The 20439-nt window shown below is 36.0% G+C and overlaps 2 protein-coding genes across 2 annotated transcripts; both read right to left on the reverse strand.

Moving 5' to 3' along the window:
- Window positions 1-259: 259 nt before the first annotated feature.
- On the reverse strand, window positions 260-1427 carry LOC113032133 (B-cell receptor CD22-like; the record flags this gene model as incomplete). Its single annotated transcript, XM_026184816.1, has 2 exons — window positions 260-574; window positions 1139-1427. Coding segments are annotated over 2 exons (582 nt in total), but the record flags the coding sequence as incomplete, so codon positions are not given.
- Window positions 1428-7222: 5795 nt separating this feature from the next.
- LOC113031541 (A-agglutinin anchorage subunit-like) lies at window positions 7223-9844 on the reverse strand. The gene is made up of 5 exons (XM_026183691.1): window positions 9808-9844; window positions 9130-9279; window positions 8207-8707; window positions 8050-8110; window positions 7223-7463 (listed from the first exon to the last, which is right to left on the reverse strand). The coding sequence occupies exons 2-5, from the start codon at window positions 9266-9268 to the stop codon at window positions 7397-7399; spliced, it is 768 nt and encodes a 255-aa protein (XP_026039476.1). The 5' UTR covers window positions 9269-9279; window positions 9808-9844; the 3' UTR covers window positions 7223-7396.
- Between the last annotated feature and the right edge of the window lie 10595 nt (window positions 9845-20439).

Here is a 20439-nt window from a genome sequence, read left to right on the forward strand (position 1 = left end):
TCCTCTTCTTGTGGCTTCACATTCTTTTGTACTTTGCTAGAAGAATACAAAACAATTATTGAAAAATATTTTATGGAAACATCTGCAGGACTTTTAGTTTTAATCAACAACCAGTTTTAAAACATACCAAAGGAAAGCTGCACAGATCACGGTGACACTGAAAAACACACCAGCAAGGACCCAAGGAAGGACTCCACTGTAAAATCCACACTGTGTTTCACAATCTGCAATAAATAATGATACCATGCATATATTATAGCTGCTCAAGTTATGCTTAAACCTTAAAATATTTTAATTGTGTGATACATACACTGAACATCAAGGTGAGTCAGGTTAGAACGTCCAACCCCGATCTCATTTTCAGCTTTGCAGAAAAATCTTCTTTTGTCTCTGGACACTTTAATATTTAAGCTGATTCCTGTCCTAATAAAAGTCTCCTGGTCTCCATCAGCTCTGTACCAGGTGTAGTTTTCTACTGCTGGGTTGGCATTACTGCTGCAGGTCAGAGCCATATTGCTGTTCTCTGGTACTGGACAAGAGGGACTGACTGAAATTTGTACATCTTTGGGTGAATCTAAAAATCAGTACAATGATAATTTGTTAAATGTAATATGTAGGTTTTATGTAAATCACACATCACAGCTCCTTTTGCATTTTAACGGAACTATTAATAGATCATCCTATTACAGACCAGAAAGCCAAATGTCAAAAGTAAAATGTTTCTGCAATTCTACTTTCTTGTTCGACCTTTAGAGTGAATCTGAAAGCTCTGACAAGCTCGTGAGTTAATTTAGAAATATGATAATGTGAGAAAATGTTATCATAGGATGTAAATGAAAAACTGCTGTTTAAAATAAAAACAACTGTCCAACATGACTCACTAAATGTAGTTTTGTTTTACTGTCAGTTTTGAAGACATCCTAAAGCTAAAAAGCAGAGCTAACAAAAAAGACATAAATCATTAAATAATCATTAAATTCAAACTTTAAAAGCTTTCATTATATTTTATAAAACTCAGACATTGTTATGGCATACTGATAAAATAACTGTAACTGACTAATCATTTTGTGTAATTTAATCCAAGTCAAGAAAAGTAAATCATTACGATTTCAGTTTAGAAGAGAAAAAATAAACTCACATGAAATATCAGGAGTTAAACTTGTTTCAGCAGTGACATCAGGGCTACCATCTTGTTTCTGGTAGACAGCAGTGCAGGAGATTTTATTTCCATGATGGAGGTGAGAAGCATTGAAACTCATAACAGGGGTCCTGACTTTAGTTTTGTCCTGATTCTCCTGCAGTGTCTCTTGACTCTGACCCAGGTTAGGGCTCCATGTCAGAGCTGGAGGATGAGTCCAACACGGAGCTGGAGCAGAGCATGTCAGACTCACTGAGGCTCCCTCCTCCACCTCCAGTGTGGATGGAGTTTGTGTTGTGTTTCAGGTGCACTGTGTGGAATGTTCAACGTCAATATGCCAGAGAATATAAATGTTTTGAGAGGATCCTGTGTGAACATCCCCTGCTCCTTCGATGTAGAGACGAGATTTGAAACTAACTTAGACGATTCATGTAAAGCATATTGGAGTGATTCATCTTCATTTATCAGTGAAAATGCAAAACTAAAGCCAACTAAAGAAATGACAGGAGACTTAACAAAGAGAGACTGCACCACAACTTTCAATAATGCACGTCTCCTTCAAAGTGCTAAATACTATTTCAGACTGGAGTGTAATAATGCACTGATATACAGTTTTACCAAAGCTGGTGTAGATATTTCACTCATAGGTAAGATATTTTTTTTCATCCATTTACTGACAATTCATGAACAAATTACACTTGTGGAACTGCTTTAGCTTCATTGTGACTTCACTCGATTTTACAAAGCATTAGAGACCTGAAAGGAACTGCTCATCAGAATATGTCTTCCCACCAGCTGCTCCTCCCTCACTGAAAAAGTGTGAATACCTGCGATAGAATGATTTGGACATCTTACACATGAAAATTATGATTATTATTATTTAATTCATTACGTGTAATTACTTGGTCGGGGACAAATAACATAAAATCCTATTTCTAAGCTTGTTCGGTAGAAAAAAAACAAATGTAGTTTTATTTTAAATAGAAAATGAGAAGTAAAATGACAAGGTGTTTTTCTTGGCCTCTAATATTCTGAAGACAAAAATACATATATTTTTCTACCATGCAACTCGATTAATGGATTTCTAGGTGGGTACTAGTCAGGGTACATAAGTGGTAATTTTGTAAAATTAATATATACACCGCACGTCTATTTGGAGGTTGATGGATGCTTTAAATCCAACTGTATTTGTAGCATTGCAGAAGAAATTAGTGTCGATTGTTGAAACTGTAATATTTAAAGTGTGTCCAGTCGCAGTGAGAGCCTCCTGGTCTCCATCAGCTCTGTAACAGGCGTAGTTTTCTGCTGCTGGGCGGGCATTACTGCTGCATGTCAGAGTCACTGTTTGGTGTTCTACTATTGGACCAGAAGGACTGATGGAACTGCTGCCATCTTTGGGTGAATCTGGGAAAAAATAGACAAAAATTGTTTTTGTAGTATTCGTAAGTGCAAAAATCTTTTGTTTGTCACATCTTCACAAAAAACTGAAAACTTGAAAGAGAATTTGTTAAATGTAATATAATATAAGAGATACATCACAGCTATTTTTTTTTTTTTGTTTTTGGTTTGAACTGTTAATGGCACACCCCCCACTGCACACCACAAAGCCAAGTGACAATAGCAAACATTTTCTATAATTCTAATTTCTTGTTTGAGCATTAGAGTGAATCTAAAAGCCCACAGTACACAAACTCATGTGTCGACTGAAAAACATGAAAATATGACATACATGAAATCTGCAGTTTAAACTGAAAGCAGTCGTCAGATGTGACTCAGTAAATGTATTTTTTTTTTCAAGTCAGTATTGGAGGGTTTCTGGGAAAGTAAATAATATGGCTAAATAATTATCAGTGTTGGGGAATAATGGAATACACGTACCTGTGTTATGTATTTAAAATACAAAATATGAGTGATTGCATTCCGATATAGTTACTACTTCGATAGGTAATAATTAGAATAGTTACTTTGTTGAAATAAATGGATTATACAGTGGTCTTTTGATGTTTCATATGTTAGGCTATCCCCTCTCTAATTTTGGTAATTCCACACATTGCCGGAAACCCAAACAAAACACGCAATAAGAGGCTCTAATGTACAAGTCCTTATTAATGTTGGTGGCATCAGTTACACAATAGACTCTAGTGATGGTAAATTTGATTCTTTTTACTGATTCGAGTTTGAATGAGACACTCACCAAAATTTATGTTTTTTTGAGTCATTTGAGTCCAGAGAGTGAAAAAAATGTACATTTTCACTCAAACTTAATTTGTTTCTCTTTTCATGTAAATCCTACTGCTAAGATGAGTGATTGAAAAAGAAAACACCTATTTTATAGAGCAAAAAAAGAGAAAAAAAAGATTTCTAAAGGGAACACTTATTTTATGTATTTTATTTTATTATTATTTTCCTCAAATATGTCAAATATATATTTTCTCATCTAAATAATTTAGTGAAATTCTGATTTTACTTACATAATTGCAGCAGCAGAATGTGAGTCAGACACTGTATATTTTTTTTTATAGTGGTGGAACTGAGTTCATATATTTTTTCCTTTAGTCTGCTTATTATCTTTGCAAAACAAACAAATTGTAGACTGAATGTTATATTGCGTCAGTCAGACTATCAGACTTCATCTCAGGTGAAGGAGCGACTCTTCCACAGTAACGTGCTCTGAGTTTCAGCAGCTGAGAACCAGGAGGGAGGGGGGAGTAAGTCATATGTAGCGCAAGCACATATGAAATTACACATATGCAACTAATGAAATTAGTTTGCTAACAGTAACAGGGATGAGTCAGTGAAGGAGTCAGTTTGGATTGTGAATTATGATTCACAAGTCAGTTAAGTGGTTCTTGAGTACTGAATGATTCGTTCATGACTCGCACATCACTAATGGACTGGAGCCAGCACAATAGAGCCGGCAGTGCACATACAGGAATGCATTTCTTACTTTGAAATTCCAACACCACTTCACATTTAAAGAAGAAAGGGGTGGGCGAAATCTGACCATGCAATGCAGGCTCTGTTTGCCAGCAACCGAGCTGCTCTCAGCATCAAAAGACTCCACCTCCAACCTCAAGGAACATCTGGAAGTAAGTTCTTTTTAAAAAACTAACGTTAGCCTACTATAACTACCTTGTTTTAGTTGTGGCAGCTACCTGGGTTATGTGCCACTTCAATATCTTCTATGTACTATTGCTGTGTGATTTATTACAATTACTGAAAGCTGCATTTCAACCTGCTAGCTGCAAATAATCATCTGCAGTTCTAAAAGCAGACAGAAAGAAAACCTATTACTGATACAGAAATAGGTTCCAAATGAGATCACTGCTAAAAGTGCAGCCTTACTTAATGTCCACCCTACTCTTACTCATTTTATATTAAAATTTAAAAATCTAGTTGGTATTACTTTCAGAACTGCACATGATCATTTGGAGTTAGCAGGTTGTTAATGCTATCAATCAAGTCTAACAGACTGAACTAACCCCAGCAAATGCCAGCTAACAATGTCAACTCGGTGGAGAGTAGCCTTCACTAAATAAATAAATAAATAAATGTGTAATAAATCACACAGCAATAGTACATTCATGTAGTTGCAAAAAGCATGACAATATATCAAGTAATCCAAAGCATTTAGAATATGTTACTCACATTGCGTAACTTAACAGAATAAGTTACACACTACATTTTGGTCCATGCATTCTGTAATCTGTAGTGGAATACATTTTAAAAGTTCCCAACACTGATAATTATATGAATTATTAAACATTTTAGATCATATACTTTAACAAAAATCGGACAATCAGCATTAGTTTAAAAAATAAAAATGTATATGTGTCATTTAGTTCAAATATATAAAACATCCACTGTATACAAGTCAGGCAAGTAAGCCATTAGCAGTAACATTTAATTTTAGAACAAAATAAACAAATAAACTCACATAAGATAACAGAAATTAAACTTGTTTCAGCAGTGACATCAGGGCTAGTTCATTATGATCTTTAAAATAAATGACCCATATGTTTTTAGTTTTGTAAAAAAGCAAATAATATAAAAACATACATCTTTCATTTCAGAAAGTCTAAAACATTAAATGATGCAAGAGGAAAAAAAGAGGAAGTTTCCGGATTAAAGCATTCTTTCTGAAACCAACATAATTCATGTTTCTGAAATACTCAGAGCAAAAGTCTTCTGTAGACAGAGAATTAATGACCTGCTGACTATCATGAAAGTCTTAAAATTAAAAACAAAAATGAATTGCTTACCTTTTTTCAGTCAATCTTTTTGACTTTTTCTAAAGTTTCTATGATAGCTTACATTCTCATTAGGTCTAATGAGCAGTCGATTTCCCAGATGTGAGGTTTTCTAAAAAGTGCTTTAAAATGATTTCAAAAATGGAACTAACAGAAAAGTTCCTTTGAGTGTGAAACTTAGATATCTGTGTTGCCAGCAGTGACTGTATTAATCACTGCCTTTTTTCTGACACCCTGTTTCACTGAATGTGTTGTATATGAAGGAGTATTCGAGCCAAATTAAAAAAATGTTGATCACTTTGAAATTTGAAATTAAAGTTGTAATTACTTTGAGAAAAAAGTCATAAGTCTGGTTTGAGAAAAAAGTTGAAATGTGCAGATTACTGTATTTTTCAGACTATAAGGCACATTTAAAATCCTTTTATTTTTTCAAAAATTGACAGTGCACCTTATGTATGAATTCTGGTTGTACTTACTGACTTTGAACGGATTTTATGTGGTACATGGAGTTATTATGTACACTTTTAATGCTTTTCTCTTTTCGTTTCTACCGTAGCTGCTCGTGATCCCCTGTCTTTCCTCTCTTCCCTACTCACACACCCAGGGACCATCCCCCACATCCTTCCACACCCTGTAATACTTTCCCCATAGGGCTTCACCATTAAAGGGCTATGCCTGTAACATTTCTGAAAACAGAAAACTAGACAGCAGTGACTTTTGTAGGGTTACTGAAGTTGGACTAGATGGTATATAATGCTACGTGATCCCTAGCAACACAGCTATGTTAGCAGTTGTGTTTTAAACATAAAAAGTTATAAATATTTTAGTAAATGTTGTGAAAAATGACTAAAAAAACATGTTTTTGTAAGGTTTTGAGCTAAATGTGGAAAAATGTTGCTGAGTTCCAAAAAAAGAGAAGTCAGTCAGATGTGAGGCTAAAAACTGATGCAAAATGAGAAAATAACACAAAACCTGCTGTGAGTGTCAACATTAGATATACTTGTCACTAGAACTGACTGTATACAGTGACATTTCTTTGTTTCCCCTACAATTTTTGCAGCAGTGTACTCTGTATTGCTCTGCTTGTGCCAAGGGACCAGATTCTTAGTTGGACCAATTTTTAGACTAATGTGTTTTGGGGTTTCAAAGCCCCATAGATATTAGGTAGTGAAAGTAACACAGCTCAGCTGCTCCAATAATCTTGACACATAAAGAATCACCAGAGTTTTTGCTTATTCAGTCTTATTGGTTGTCCTTCTTTCCTGGATCACCTGTAGCATTCTATAAGCACCCTCCCAGCTTTGAAAAATGTCCAGCAGGGATTAGCACTTTTTGATATGATGTTCTTCTGCTTCCCTGGCCTCTATGTCAGAGACCTAGAATACTTGCTGTAGCAAATGGAACCATGAATTCTGCTGTCTGCCAAAAAAAAAATCTGATGGAGAATGTCTGACTATCTGTTTGTGACTTCAAGCTGAAGCACATTTGGGTTCTGTAGCACTACGATGATCCAAAACACACCAGCAAGTCCACCTCTGCGTGACTTCAGAAAAACAATATTAACCTCTTAAGCTTGATTAGTTGATTGTAATTGTTGCTCCTAAGGGTGGCCCAACCAATTATTAGGTTTAGGGGGCAATCACTTTTTCACAGAAGGCCATTTAGGTTTGGATTTTTTTCCCTTAATAATAAACATCTTCATTAAAAAACATTAATTTTGTGTTTAGTTTGTCTAATAGTAAAATTTGTTTGATGATCTGAAACATTTAAGTGTGACAAACATACAAAAAACAGAAAATAGGAAGGAAGCAAACACATTTCACACCACTGTATATATGCTGCAAAGTAATGTTTATTGAAAGATTCCTCCACCAAAGAAAGAAAATAGTGCTTCATAAGGTAAAGTAGATAATGGAGCATGCGGTTCCTTAATCACAGATCACTGGAGATGGAAACTGTGAAGAATTTTTTGTGATTCTGCAGGGAAAAACTGTGATTCCACATCCACTTATTTACATTCTCTTAAGAAATTCATGTTGTGACGACATGAGCGAGAGGCTCTCCTCACAATGTTCCTGTTGGATTAAAACAAAAGGTAATTATTAGGCAACACCATATGTTGTATTTCTCTTTACATTAACATATTTGTGTTATATTCAGTGTCTTCACTTAAGCTTTTTGTGTATCTGCTTCTTTTTAATATAAAGAATGCACTTTTTTGACAGTTGTTGGAAGATATGCAATGACTGATTTTGGGGACAGATTCAAACCCAGGCCTCAGCATTAACCTTATGGCATATTGATCACATGCTTTACTGAGTGAGCTAAGCTGTACACATTTGTAATGTTTGATTATTGCATCTATATATGAGGTGGATCCCCTTCAGAAATCCTAACCAGCATCTCAGACAGTGATTTCTTAACAATGGTGTTCAGTCCTTACATTAAAGTTCCAGAGACATGCAAGGGAGTGCTGAAGCTGTATTAATGTCACAGCTTGCTAAATCAGTTTATATCGGATTTTTCTTTAATTTGTCAATTGTTGTACAGTATATATACTGCAAATAAATTAGTCAAATAATTCATTACAGGCATGTGATATTTATTCAAAGGTTTGATTATTTATTTGACCTATATGTATTATGCTGTCCAGAAACTTACCTCCAGTAACCAGTGTTGATGAAACAAGCAATATCGTCAGTTATGTTATTGTCAGTGAAGGCTGCGAGGAAAAAAGAAACAATTTTTAATATGCAAAATAAAAAAAACAAAAAAACAAAACATAATAAATTAACCCGCTGTGGGTGCAAGAACTCACAGTTGCAGGAGGTGCGGCAAACATTTCTGGATGGACGAAGCCCCGAATTACAGAAAATGTTGTCAGGCAGCTGGAAGAGCCCGTAAAGGCCGAGGGACGAAGGCTTCAAGTTTTCCTCCTCACTGCTGTCTTCCACTCCTCCGCCAGTTTGCCCGATCTCCTCCTCACTGCTCGAGTGAGCATGTCGCTTTCTTCTGTTCATGCCACTTGTGCTGTTTGACACAAGGGTTGTGTTCACTGAGCTGATGGTGGAGTTAGTAATCGCAGGGCTAGTAGTCATGACAGTAGTAGTAGTAGTAATAGCAGTAGAAGTAGTAGTAGTAGTAGCAGTCAGGTCAGTGGTTGCTGAGTTGGTGCTTGTCAGTGTCGTCGCTCCAGTGGTCGTTAAGGTGACTGCTGTTGTGGAGGGGGTTGTTGGCTTTAGTGTGGTAGTTGTGCGCTTGCCAAGCACATTGACCAAGCTGGTGTTCAGATGAGAGATCCTGTCCACTTCACAGACAACTGTGGCAAACAAGTCACACATGCAAAGAAGTAAAAGCAAACAAAGGAGAAAAAAAATGCAATTATAAAGGTGATAGCCAGTAAGAGTTGCTACTTCTTTCTGTTTTCTTTCAAATGTATGTGCTTTTAGTTTTACTTTAGTGGTTACTTTTTTCAGTCATGGGGGCCACATGAAATATATTTCATTGGATGTCAGATTTATTTATAAATGAATAGACAAACTGGTCTAGGCTCTCTCTCTCTCTCTGTGCTCTTACTGCTGCCTTTGAACTGATAACTGAAGCTATCAGATTTATAAAAGTTAATATTTTCTTCTAATACAGAAGAATCAAAAAACAGCATTAGGCTTAAATACCCCAGTGGTATTCTAGTCTACAGCTAAGGTACAGACTTTTGTCATGGATTTAAGTCATTGGACTTACTTATAGCCAAGAGTGTCCTGGGCAGACGTATCACTTTCCCAAGCTTGTCTTGGAGCTCGCATTTGGAGACGATCCGGCTCTCAGAAAAGCTGGGCAGCAGAACTGCCACAGCCACCACAACAAGCAACCCGAGTTTCATGTCAGCACTTTCTGTGGGAAAACATGAAAAAAAAAAACCCTTAAAATATATTTGTTAAAATTTGTATATGTACCCCAATTTCTCAAATTGCTAAAAATCTATATGGATTCATGGCTTTTTTCTTGTTTGATGACACTCATTCACATTTCTACAAAATGTCAAAAATAAGTTAAAGGATACATACAAATAAATGAAAGTTGCAAGATTTTGTTATTAATCTGTATTCGGTTTTCCACAATGTAATTGCAGAACTTTTAAGATTTGTTAAAACTAATTTTGATTGTTTGGATCTGTTGGTTTAAAATAAGGTTTTCAAACGAGCACACACTCCCTGACTTTAAAGCAGATGGAGTCAACACAGTTTATTGTCAAATAATTTCTCCTCATTCATTTTTTTTCTAACTCTACAATGAAGTCAGTGTTAAAAAAAATTTTAAAAACCACTAACAGAGCAAGTGATGGAACAGGATGTAATTTTTGTTTTGCGAATATAACAAGCACTAAGTGATAATCAAAATAGTGAAGAAAATCTTCCTTACCACTGTGATCTACCCGATGGACAGTTAACCCGGAGAAATTTCCCTCTGTTAATGTTTGCAAACACAGCCTGTGAGTTTATATATGCGCTTTAACACTGGACCAGCCTGCTTTACTGCTGTCTTTGTTGTCTGGGGAGTTTCACTTGTGAAACAGGAAAATTTTTAATGTTCGTGACACAATACACAAAGGTGGCTGTGATCATTGTTAGGACATGGATTATATTCTTTTACCAAGCCCATATGACATTAAATCACCCAGAATCTGACCATTGCATCGATCGTTGTCATGGACTCGAATAAAAAATGACAGCACCCAAAAAGATTATTCCGGGGCAAACTATGGACTTTACTCATTTGAATTTTGCAATTTAACTGTACTGGAGATGTGACTCTGATTAATCTATGTGTATTTGTGCATTTGGAGTTGATGAACATCTCTCCTTGAAATATTTAGAATCAAACTGATATGAAATCACAATGACATTGATCACTGGAGACTAAAACGAGATTAGTTCATGCTTAAATGTCAGTTACTATTCATACCATATTTAAAGAAATTCACAGCAACATCTATGCAGAGAAATAAAATGTATCAATGATGATATTTTCTGTCTTGTGTAAAGTTTGTTCATATTTATCCAGTGCTGATCTAAATAGTTTGCCATAGTTAGTTTTGCTGCGTCATCATTGAAACACGTCGAATGACATTACAAGTCTCCAGGAAGTTAAACACGTTAACAATGATCTTTGTTTTAAAAGAACCAGTCTAAGTCAGTCAGTGTCCACCTAAACAATCGTCTAGTCACAGTGTGACGAAGAGAGGGGCTTAAGTGTCCTTAGAAATGTTTACTCACTGATTTAACTCCACTCTGCATACAACGTAAAGTTATTTTAATGTTTATTTAGGCTTACAGCGGGTTATTCTACAACCAGGGGTGCATGAAATGAAAAAGTAAAAAACAACACAAACCACTTGAAAGTCCATTTTTTCTGCAGTCAAATTAAGTTAAATATTTGGCACAAGAATAATTCATGCTTTTCATGCCTGTTTGGTTAAGGTGAGTTTTTTTGTGCCACCCCCTCCTCGCCCCATTGCTACACAGAATTAGCGTAATTCTGTTTAATGTTTAGAGTGATGCTTCTTTAAGATAGCTGTTTTCTGAACTCCATGGCAAACTGATTCAATGTTGCTGCCCAACCAAAACAACTTGGCTTCAAACACACAGGAAATTTCCCCTGTCGTAAGTGCATAGTAATAAGATAAGATGAATTTTAAATGTCCCAGAGTTGGGAATTAGCTGGGACTAAAGAGAAGGAAAAGAAAGTGACTAAAAGGAAAATGGGAAAGATGAACCACTTTGTAAAATGTTACAGTTCTTTTTTAGCGTATAGCCTTGAATGTCATTATTTTTTGTAATGTTGGAAGAATAAAGAAGAGATTCAAGTACAGTCCCAGGATTTCTCTATGAATTTCACGTTCTCGTGGCAGCGTGCTAAGTACTTGTTCAGATTGAAGTTTAATTTTTCACTGTGGAAAGAAGTTTTCTTCCCATGCAGTGTGTACAGCAGACGCTAATGTTTTTGTCACTTTTTACAGAATCAAACTTAACTTAATGTCAGTACTTCCAAGCTTTAAACGCTGCATGGTCGCACTCTCTCTCACACCCCATATTATCCTTCATTGATCTACACACGTCTGGTGCTGCCATGGATGTCGCATGTTCGTACGCCATTGTCATGAGACAATCTAACAAACAAAATCACGGTTTAGTAATGCAGTAACACACTAATTCCAAAGCTTTTTTGCAATAGTAATCCTTTACTTGTTACTTGAAAAAAGTAATTCGATTACAGTAACATGTTGCAACCCATCTCTGTTTATTAAATGGCATCACATTTTGATTAGTAAAACACTGTTAACACTGTAAACTTGATTTTAATGGTTGAATTATATTCTCTTTTGATTTAATTAAGAATTGCCTTCTTTAGTCTTTTTTCCCAGATAGTTTTGTATTTCCTTTTATAATTTTATAGATATTGGGGTCAGCTATTTTGATATGTATGGGCTGATTTTTAACACACGCTAGGGGTTACAATATTTTGGTACAGGTGTTGATTGATTAGAACCATGTGCTGGTATTTAATCCTGACTGATGTGCATTTGTCAGACCCCAATAAGGACTCAGTACTGATTCAGTAAAAGTAAAATAGGCAAAAGTTAAAATATCAATACTACAGTCTAAATATCAGGAGAGGAAATCAATATGCTTTCAGTAAAAAGTACAAAAATACAAATGGGTCTGTTTGCTCCAGGAATGAATTTTTATATGATTTCATCCCACACAGAGTGACTCAGGAACTACTTTTTCATTTTAATCTGTTTAATATTTCCAGAAAGTGAAAGTCAGTGAAATAGTGGATCTATTCATGATCTATTGCTCACGTTATTGTGCATTGTGAAATGTCTTTTAAACAAGACTGGTACTGCCCTTTGTGTACCACACCTCTTGTATTCAGGACAGCTTGGATAGGCTTCAAGTATGCTGCACCCATCATTATATTGGTGTGTGTCATGGATATCATACTATTCTCAATTGTCTTTTTATTCTATAGCTTCTCTATAAAAAAAAATACCATCAATGTAAGCCAATCTGACAAACACAACAACATTAAGTTACTTTAAGTCAGAATTTTCAAAAAAGGGATTCTGTGTAGAATAATAAAATGGTGAAAAATTCATTCAGTGCATTTTGGAATAAGGCTGTAACATGACAAAATGCGGAACAAATCAAATGATGTAAGTACTTTTCCGATGCACTGTAAGTTCATGTGATGGTGTCATTCTAAAAATTTTGTATTGTAAATTTTAAATGCTTCACTATTCTTAATTTGAAAATTATCTACAAAAAATGTACGTCATCAGAGAGACAGGCCAGAGAATGTTCCTTTCAATGTTTTTTTTTTAAAAAGAGGTGAAGCTCCTCCAGCTTATCCAGAGGAACACATGGCGTTCCCAGTCCAGCTGAGAGATATAATTGCTCCAGAGAGTCCTGGGTCTAGCCCAGGGCCTTTTTTCATTCTTATGTTGTACTTACAGGACAGCCACAAACATATGATTTATAAATTATAATGCTGGACATAAAATAGAATATAAACTATATAAAACAAGCTCAAGTTTGGCCACATTCAGTAAGTAATCCATCTACTGCAGATGGGGAACATTTTTATGGAGAATTATTATTTTTATATTTAATATTTTAGGCACAGTTTTCCAGTAATACAGTTTTGTCTATACTGAGCTATTTTCAATGTCTTTTATGTTATACAGTATGTTATTCTATTTTATCTTATCCTATTCCATTGTGTTTTTCTCAACTTTTACTGCTCTTAAACTTGTACTTTCTGCCATGACCAAAAATGTTTTTTATTAGTGTGGGACTAATAAAGGTTTATCTTGTCTCTCTTAGAAAGGTTTAAAATTTCCTCCACCACTTGTCATTTTCAGCTAATAGTAAATTTTGTTTGGTAATATAGTACAGATTTATTTTACTATTAAAATAAAAATATACAATTCTTTAGCAAGAAAGATGTGCAGAAAGTTGAAGATGTCCATGTAGAGTTAAGACAGGCAGTACAAATGGTATGTTTTAATCTGATCCAGTTTATGGTTGTGACACTGGGCTCAATTTGCATCAGTAATTACATCATAGTTTCCTTATGCAAGTACTTGGATCTGCTGGAGGGGGGGGATCGAGCATTGATGTAATGGTCTCTTAGATTTTAAAACAGTTGTTTCCAGCATAAATATTTCTTTCCTGTTAAATAGATGTTGTTACACATGACTGAATTGTTTACAGTACAAATATTTCCTCTTCCCTGTAAAAACATTGTTTGCCCCCTGTTCAAGTGCATTTACAGTTAAGTGTTTTTGTTACAAATAATCTATTTATGTATCCAAATTTCCCCGTTAACTGTTCTCCAGTAGCTGATTTCTCTTTTTTCCCCTTTTGCATATTTGTCACACTACATATTGAAAAACTAACTAAATAAAAACAACCAAATTAAATACAACATACAGATTTTAAATGTAAATTTAATTTATTAAAGGAAAATAGCTATCATAACCTACCTAGCCCTTAATTTTTGTGTTGAGGGCAAGTATTACAATTTGATCAAAAATAAGGCTCACAAGTAGGTCTTTAAATATCTTAGATTATTCTGGGTTTTTTTTAAATTTCATATGGGAATCATTTATGGTGGGTTTTGTTTCCCACACAGCTCTTCATGTTATGTGATAAGAAGAGCAGCAGAGTGTGAGCTTTGGTTTTACTATGGGTATATACATTCATGCTGCAAAGTAATATTTATTGAAAGATTCCCCCACCAAAGAAAGAAAATAGTGCTTCGTAACATATAGTAGGTAATCGAGCATGCAGTTTCTTGATCACAGCTAACAGGAGATGGTTCTGAAGAATAAATAGTTGTGATCCTGCACGTATAAACTGTGATCTCGCAGCCATTCATTTACATTCTTTGAAGCAATTCCAGTTGTGACGACATGACTCTGAGGCTGTCATCTCAATCTCCCTGTTTGATTAGAGCAAAAGGCAGTTATTAGGCAACACAAATTTTTTTGTATTTCTCTGTTGTAGTTTTCTTTGGATTAACTTAGTGTTTTATTCCATACACCCATTTATATGTATATTTCTTTTTAAGTACACTTTCTGAACATTGATAAGAAGAAGGGATAGCTGGGAGACATGCCATAATTGACCTTGTGGTAGATTTAAACCCAGGCCTCTGCATGAACCTTATGACATAATGATCACCTGTTCTACGCAGGGAGCTAAACTGGCACACATGTGTAGCTTTTGAATGTAACACTTAAATATGAGAAGGAATCTTCACTTTGATGTACCTTCATACACAGAAAGTATCCTGATCCCCCTCAGAAATCCTAACCAGAATGTCAAACAGTGGTCTCCACCACCATCATGAAAGCACCAAATTAGATCAAATATTTTGAAACAATGATGTTCAAACATCAGAGTAAAGCTAAAGACAGAAGGCCACTGAGCACTGAAGCTGTGATGCAAAAGGTCGATAAGATTTTCCTGTCATTTGTCAACTGTTGTTTCGCATATCTAAATTGATCAGTTAGCTGATGTATCGCTCAGTCATCTCATATTTATTCAAAGGTTTGATTATTTATCTGACCTATGTCTGTTTTGCTCTCCAGAAACTTACTTCCAGTATCCAGTCTGGATAACACAAGCAATATCATCAGTTATGTCCTCGTCGTTAAAGGCTGCAAGAAAAAAGAAACTATTTTTAATACGCAAAATCAAAATCAAAACTTACCTAGTAAATCTGTGTTTGCTTTTGGTGTAGGACCTCACCTGTGCAGGAGGTATTACACAAATTTTCAGATGGGCAATACCCTGAATCACAGAACTTCCTGTCAGACAGCTGGAAGAGCCCGTAAAGGCTGAGGGACAAAGGCGTCAAATTTTCCTCCTCCCTGCTGTCTTCCACTCCTCCGTTAATTTGCCTGCTCTCCTCCTCACTGCTGTCTTCCTCACTGCTACTTGTGCTGTTTGACTCAAGGGTTGTGTTCACTGAGCTGATGGTGGAGTTAGTACTAGTTGGGCTAGTAGTAGTGTTAGTGCACTTTCCAAATGATGTGACCAAAGCGGTGTTCAGATCAGACCTCCGTTTCACGTCACAGATAACTGCAGCAAATCAGTCATGTACACAAAGAGACCAAACAGGGAAGAAAGACAAAAAAAGAACAAAATATGATACACAGTAAGAGTTGTTGTTGCTGTTTTCTTTTACCTTCCATAATATGTGTGCTTTTAGTTTTATTTTAGTGGCTACTGTAATACAATCAAAAATAGCACATTGTACATCAGTTTTATCAGCAAATGAATAGAGAAATTAGTCCAGGTGTTGCAGTGCTACTTCACAGAAGCCAAGTGTAAACTAAAGGAGACAAAAAAATACCCCTAAGTTGATGTTTTACAAGGAGTTTTTTGGGGGAGTTTTTTTTAGACAATTCTTTAAAGTAGACATTCTTTGACATAGTCTATCTATTTTTATTTTATCTAAAGATATCTAAAAGGGGGTTAGTATTTTCCTCTGGTAGAGAAGAATCATAAAATAGCAGTGAACTTCAATACATCAGAATTATACTTTTGGACATTTCAGCTTTACCACTGATTTTAATCAGTGCCCAAGGGATGTGCGTTTGGAGGTCATAAAAGTTGAACACAACAAATGCATTTAAGCTCACCTATTGCCAAGATTTTTTCCTTTGAGTTTCTGGGCAGATTGATCATTTTCCCGAGCTTGTCTTTGAGCTCACATTTGGAGACAATCCTGCTCTCAGAAAAGCTGGGCAGCACAACTGCCACAGCCACCACGACAAGCAACCCAAGCTTCATGTCAGCACTTTCTGTGGAGGAATCATTGTTTGTTTTAATTATCATATGTTCTTCAAAACTCTCCACTACCAAGAGTCAACATCGCTAATAATTAATGCTAAAATTCCCCAGATGAACTGCAGAACTTTTGAAATTCATTAAAAACTTCTCATTTTCAATTATGCTTTTTGCCCAAATAATTTTCAACAACCCTACAATGAAGATGCCAATTTAAGAAAAAAAGAAAACCAGTTGTCAGTAAATAAAATTGATCCTTTTTACATAATACAACAAAACAAAGTGATAACAATTAAAATAATGAAGAGAATTCTTCCTTACCACGTTGATCAACCTGATTGACTGTTGACTGAGAGAAATGTCCCCCTGTGTATGTTTGCAGACAGAACCTGTGAGTTTATATATGATGCCTTTTACCATTGGGCCAGCCTGTTTTACTGCTGTCTTTGTTGTCTGGGAAGTTTCGCTTGAGAAAGGAAAATTTTTAATGTTGATGAACAATACATAAATGCACACATGACACTAAATACCCAGTACCAGAACATGACATTCAAAGCTTTCATTTACCTGACTATCAAATGACAGCACCCAAGAGGATCATTCAGGGGCATGCCAGCGAGAAGGCTTCTCTGAATTTTGTGGTTTCACTGTAAAGGCAATGTGAACCTGCTGAATGTCAATATATTTGTGCATTTGCTTCACGTAGACTGTAATTCTTTCTTGAGAAAGAATGGAACAGATCACAGTGACACTGCCCACTGGACATCAAATTGACCGTTAAAGCCAAATTTGAAGAAATTCCCAGCAACAGCTGTTGTACCAACATAATGATAAAACTTAAAAAAGGAAGGCTGCTTGACTTGAAATATAATATTGATTGAAATAAAATCTCTCCCTCTGCTGGTACTGCAGCTTACTGCACAGCCATGCCCATAGTTTGAAACTTTTTTGCCAACATCCAAAATGTTTTGTTCAGGATACTAAAATCTACTTTTGGATTCATCAAATATAAATATCGTTAATTTGTCTAAATACAGATAGTGTAATAACATGTAATTTCAGTTTTTCTCAACTGACCTGGTGGAAATGTCACAGCAGAAAGGTCATTCTCACCACTTTTAATGGAGTTCTCAAAAAAATCGGAGCGTTTTTGAAAACAAAAGACACAATAATCAAAGTCTTCTTCACATTTGTCAAAACATTATTATTCAGTCAGTCATTTCATCATGTTGATATTTGTGAATAATATCTTATTAATCTGTACATTTCCTGCACATGTCATAGACGTCTAAAAAATTACCCAGACCAAAGTTCAAACTGTGAACGCCATATTGATGTCCAAGTTGGGTCATGGTTGGACGCCCAAATTGTGGACCTAGTTTGGACATTAATTAGATGTCCAGAACTGGTCATGGACTGCCATACCCAATATATACATGATCTGCATGTCCAGCTGACATCCAGTGGGAAGTCACAATACATACATTCAACAGCTATTTTATTAAGTATGCCTGTTCCACTGCTTATCACAGTAATCTAAATACCTAATCAGTCTTTCTCATCAGCAGCAACTCAGAGAATTTATACATGTACCTGAGAACCTGAAAAAAAGATTATTAAATATGGCGTGGTTGTTGATCTCAGGAGGGTTGATTTCAGAGACTGTTGATTTACTGGGATTTTCCCATACAACGATCACCAGGGGTTACGGAGAATGGTTTTCCAATTTCCTTGTACTATTGTGCTAGGTATTACTGTGCAAAGAGTTGTCTTAAATCAGAAATTATCTAGGGATCATCAGTTATGTATTTTTGTTAGACAGTGTGTTGGTTGATCTGCTATTGTATACATATTTGAACAAAACTTGAAAACAGTAATCAACAGTAGTCAGGAAAGTGAACGATCTAAAGTTGTGACTGACAGAAGTCCAAACTGTTTTGATGAGTAGTCAGATTCAAGTCAAAAGTCCATCAACACGACAGGAAAATATCTTTAGTAGTGACGTATGTGTAAAAACAATATAGGTGTATAAAATGAATGAGAATTACTAATGAACATATAACACCTGTTCTTAAACAGCTCCATTGGCTTCCATTAAACCTCAGTGTCAATTTCAAGATCCTGCTTCCTACTTTCAAAGCGCTTCATAATCTCGCTCCTCCATATTTATCTGATCTTCTCCATACATACTCATCCCCTTGTACACTTCACTTTTTTTCAGCTTCCCTTCTGTCTGTTCCACCTGCTCCCCTGACTACCATGGGACTCAGAGCCTTTACTTGTCTGTTATTAATACAAATTAATTCATTTTGGGAAAGCCCCGCAACAACGAGGATGACAGTACAGGTCCAGCGTATTTCAGATGTGGGTCCCAGGTTCTGTGGAAAGAGTCCAAAGTGGAGTTGAGCATACAAGTTGTATATTCATTGGGAATACAGTCCATAACAATGTTATGCCAGGATTTCTTAGTTGGGATTGCTGGCCTGCCCCAGAGGAGCAGGATATTCTTCCTGGCCGCAAAAGATAACAGCTGGAACAGTCTCTTGTATTTGCCTTTGATAACCAGATTGTCCATTACTCCCAATATAAGATGTGAGTAAAGTTGCCACCCCCCACCTTCTTTAAATCCAACAAAAGTGGCATAAAATGTTTGTGCTACGTTTGTGCTGGTTTGTGCTGCAATAAATTTCATTTGTGCTGCTATCATTTTAAAGATATTCAAGAAAATTTCTAGAGGTCATCAGAGGTCAACCAGCTGACTGCAGGTTTCCCCGATCTTATAAACAGATGCTATCATTTAAAAAATATTAATAAAATAATGTCTTGATGCGTGCCACTGAAGGTGCTCAAGAACTTCTACTCCTGCACCATCGAGAGCGTCCTGACAGCAAACATTTGCACCTGGTTTGGGAACAGCACCAAGCAGGACAGACGAGATCTGCAAAGAGTGGTGCGCTCAGCCGAACGCATCATTCAATCAGAGCTCCCTGACCTGCTGTCCGTCTACACCAAGCAGTGCAAGTCCAAAGCTAGGAAGATTATGATGGACCTCTCCCATCCCAACAATGGACTCTTCTCACTGTTGAGGTCTGGGAAGCGCTTCTGCTCCCTTAAGGCCAAAACAGAGAGAATGAGGAGGAGCTTCTTCCCCCAGGCTATTCGGGCCCTGAATCAAGTGTAGGACTGGACTCTCACACACATCACATCACCAGACTAACCACCACACATTTCCTATAATCCTATAATTCCTATAATTTATAATCTTTATAATCTCTTTCTGCTATTTGCACATTTTTTACTGTAAATTCCTAAGTTCATTTGTAAATTTTGTAGTAACCTGTAAATTGTAAATACTGTAAAACTTTTTTTCTGTCATTTAATGGTCGGGCATTGTACAGCTACAAGCATTTCACCCCCATGTCATACTGTGTATGGTTGTGTGTGTGTGACAAATAAAATTTGAATTTGAATTTAATTATTCATACATCTTACCTACATCTAGACGTAGCGTTTTCAGTGGGAGAAACATTTCGTCACTCATCGACCTGACTTCTTCAGTCTCAGCTGACTGCAGGTTTCCCCAATCTTGTAAACAGTACATTTGCACAGTAAAGGAAACTAGCACCACTGAATGAACAATGGGCTGGGGGGTTAGTTCCATGATTGTTAGTATGCAAATTCTTATGACCATTGATCAACGACTGCTAATCAAAGACACAGATTCTCGAATGACTATGAGTACCATTCACAGAGAGTTGAGGAACTATGATGTGGGATAAACAGATGACCTGACAATGAACAAAGGAAGACAGAGGACTTAAATATACCGTGACACACTGGTTGTAACAACAATTTCTGAGCCATGTTTGTGGCTTGTTTCCTATACTGGCGCTAATCTTGTGATGTTTTATGATAAAAAAGTAATAGATAACTTATTTTGTTTTATAAAGTTTGAGTCCTCACACTGAGTATTTAGAGGCGTTCCCAATGTATTATTTCATAACAATCAGATTTTCTTGAAAAACAGCAGAAATTAACAGAACTAAACTAATTTTTCACAGCAGTGCGCAAACAGTAATTCTTGCTAGTTTAGGTTTATATTTACTTTTATGTCTATGTTTAGTTTTTTATGGTCGGGCATTGCACAGCAACAAGCACTTCACTGCATGTCGTACTATGTATGATTGTG

Source organism: Astatotilapia calliptera, chromosome 11 (assembly GCF_900246225.1).
Source record: "Astatotilapia calliptera chromosome 11, fAstCal1.2, whole genome shotgun sequence".
Classification (NCBI taxonomy): domain Eukaryota; kingdom Metazoa; phylum Chordata; class Actinopteri; order Cichliformes; family Cichlidae; genus Astatotilapia; species Astatotilapia calliptera.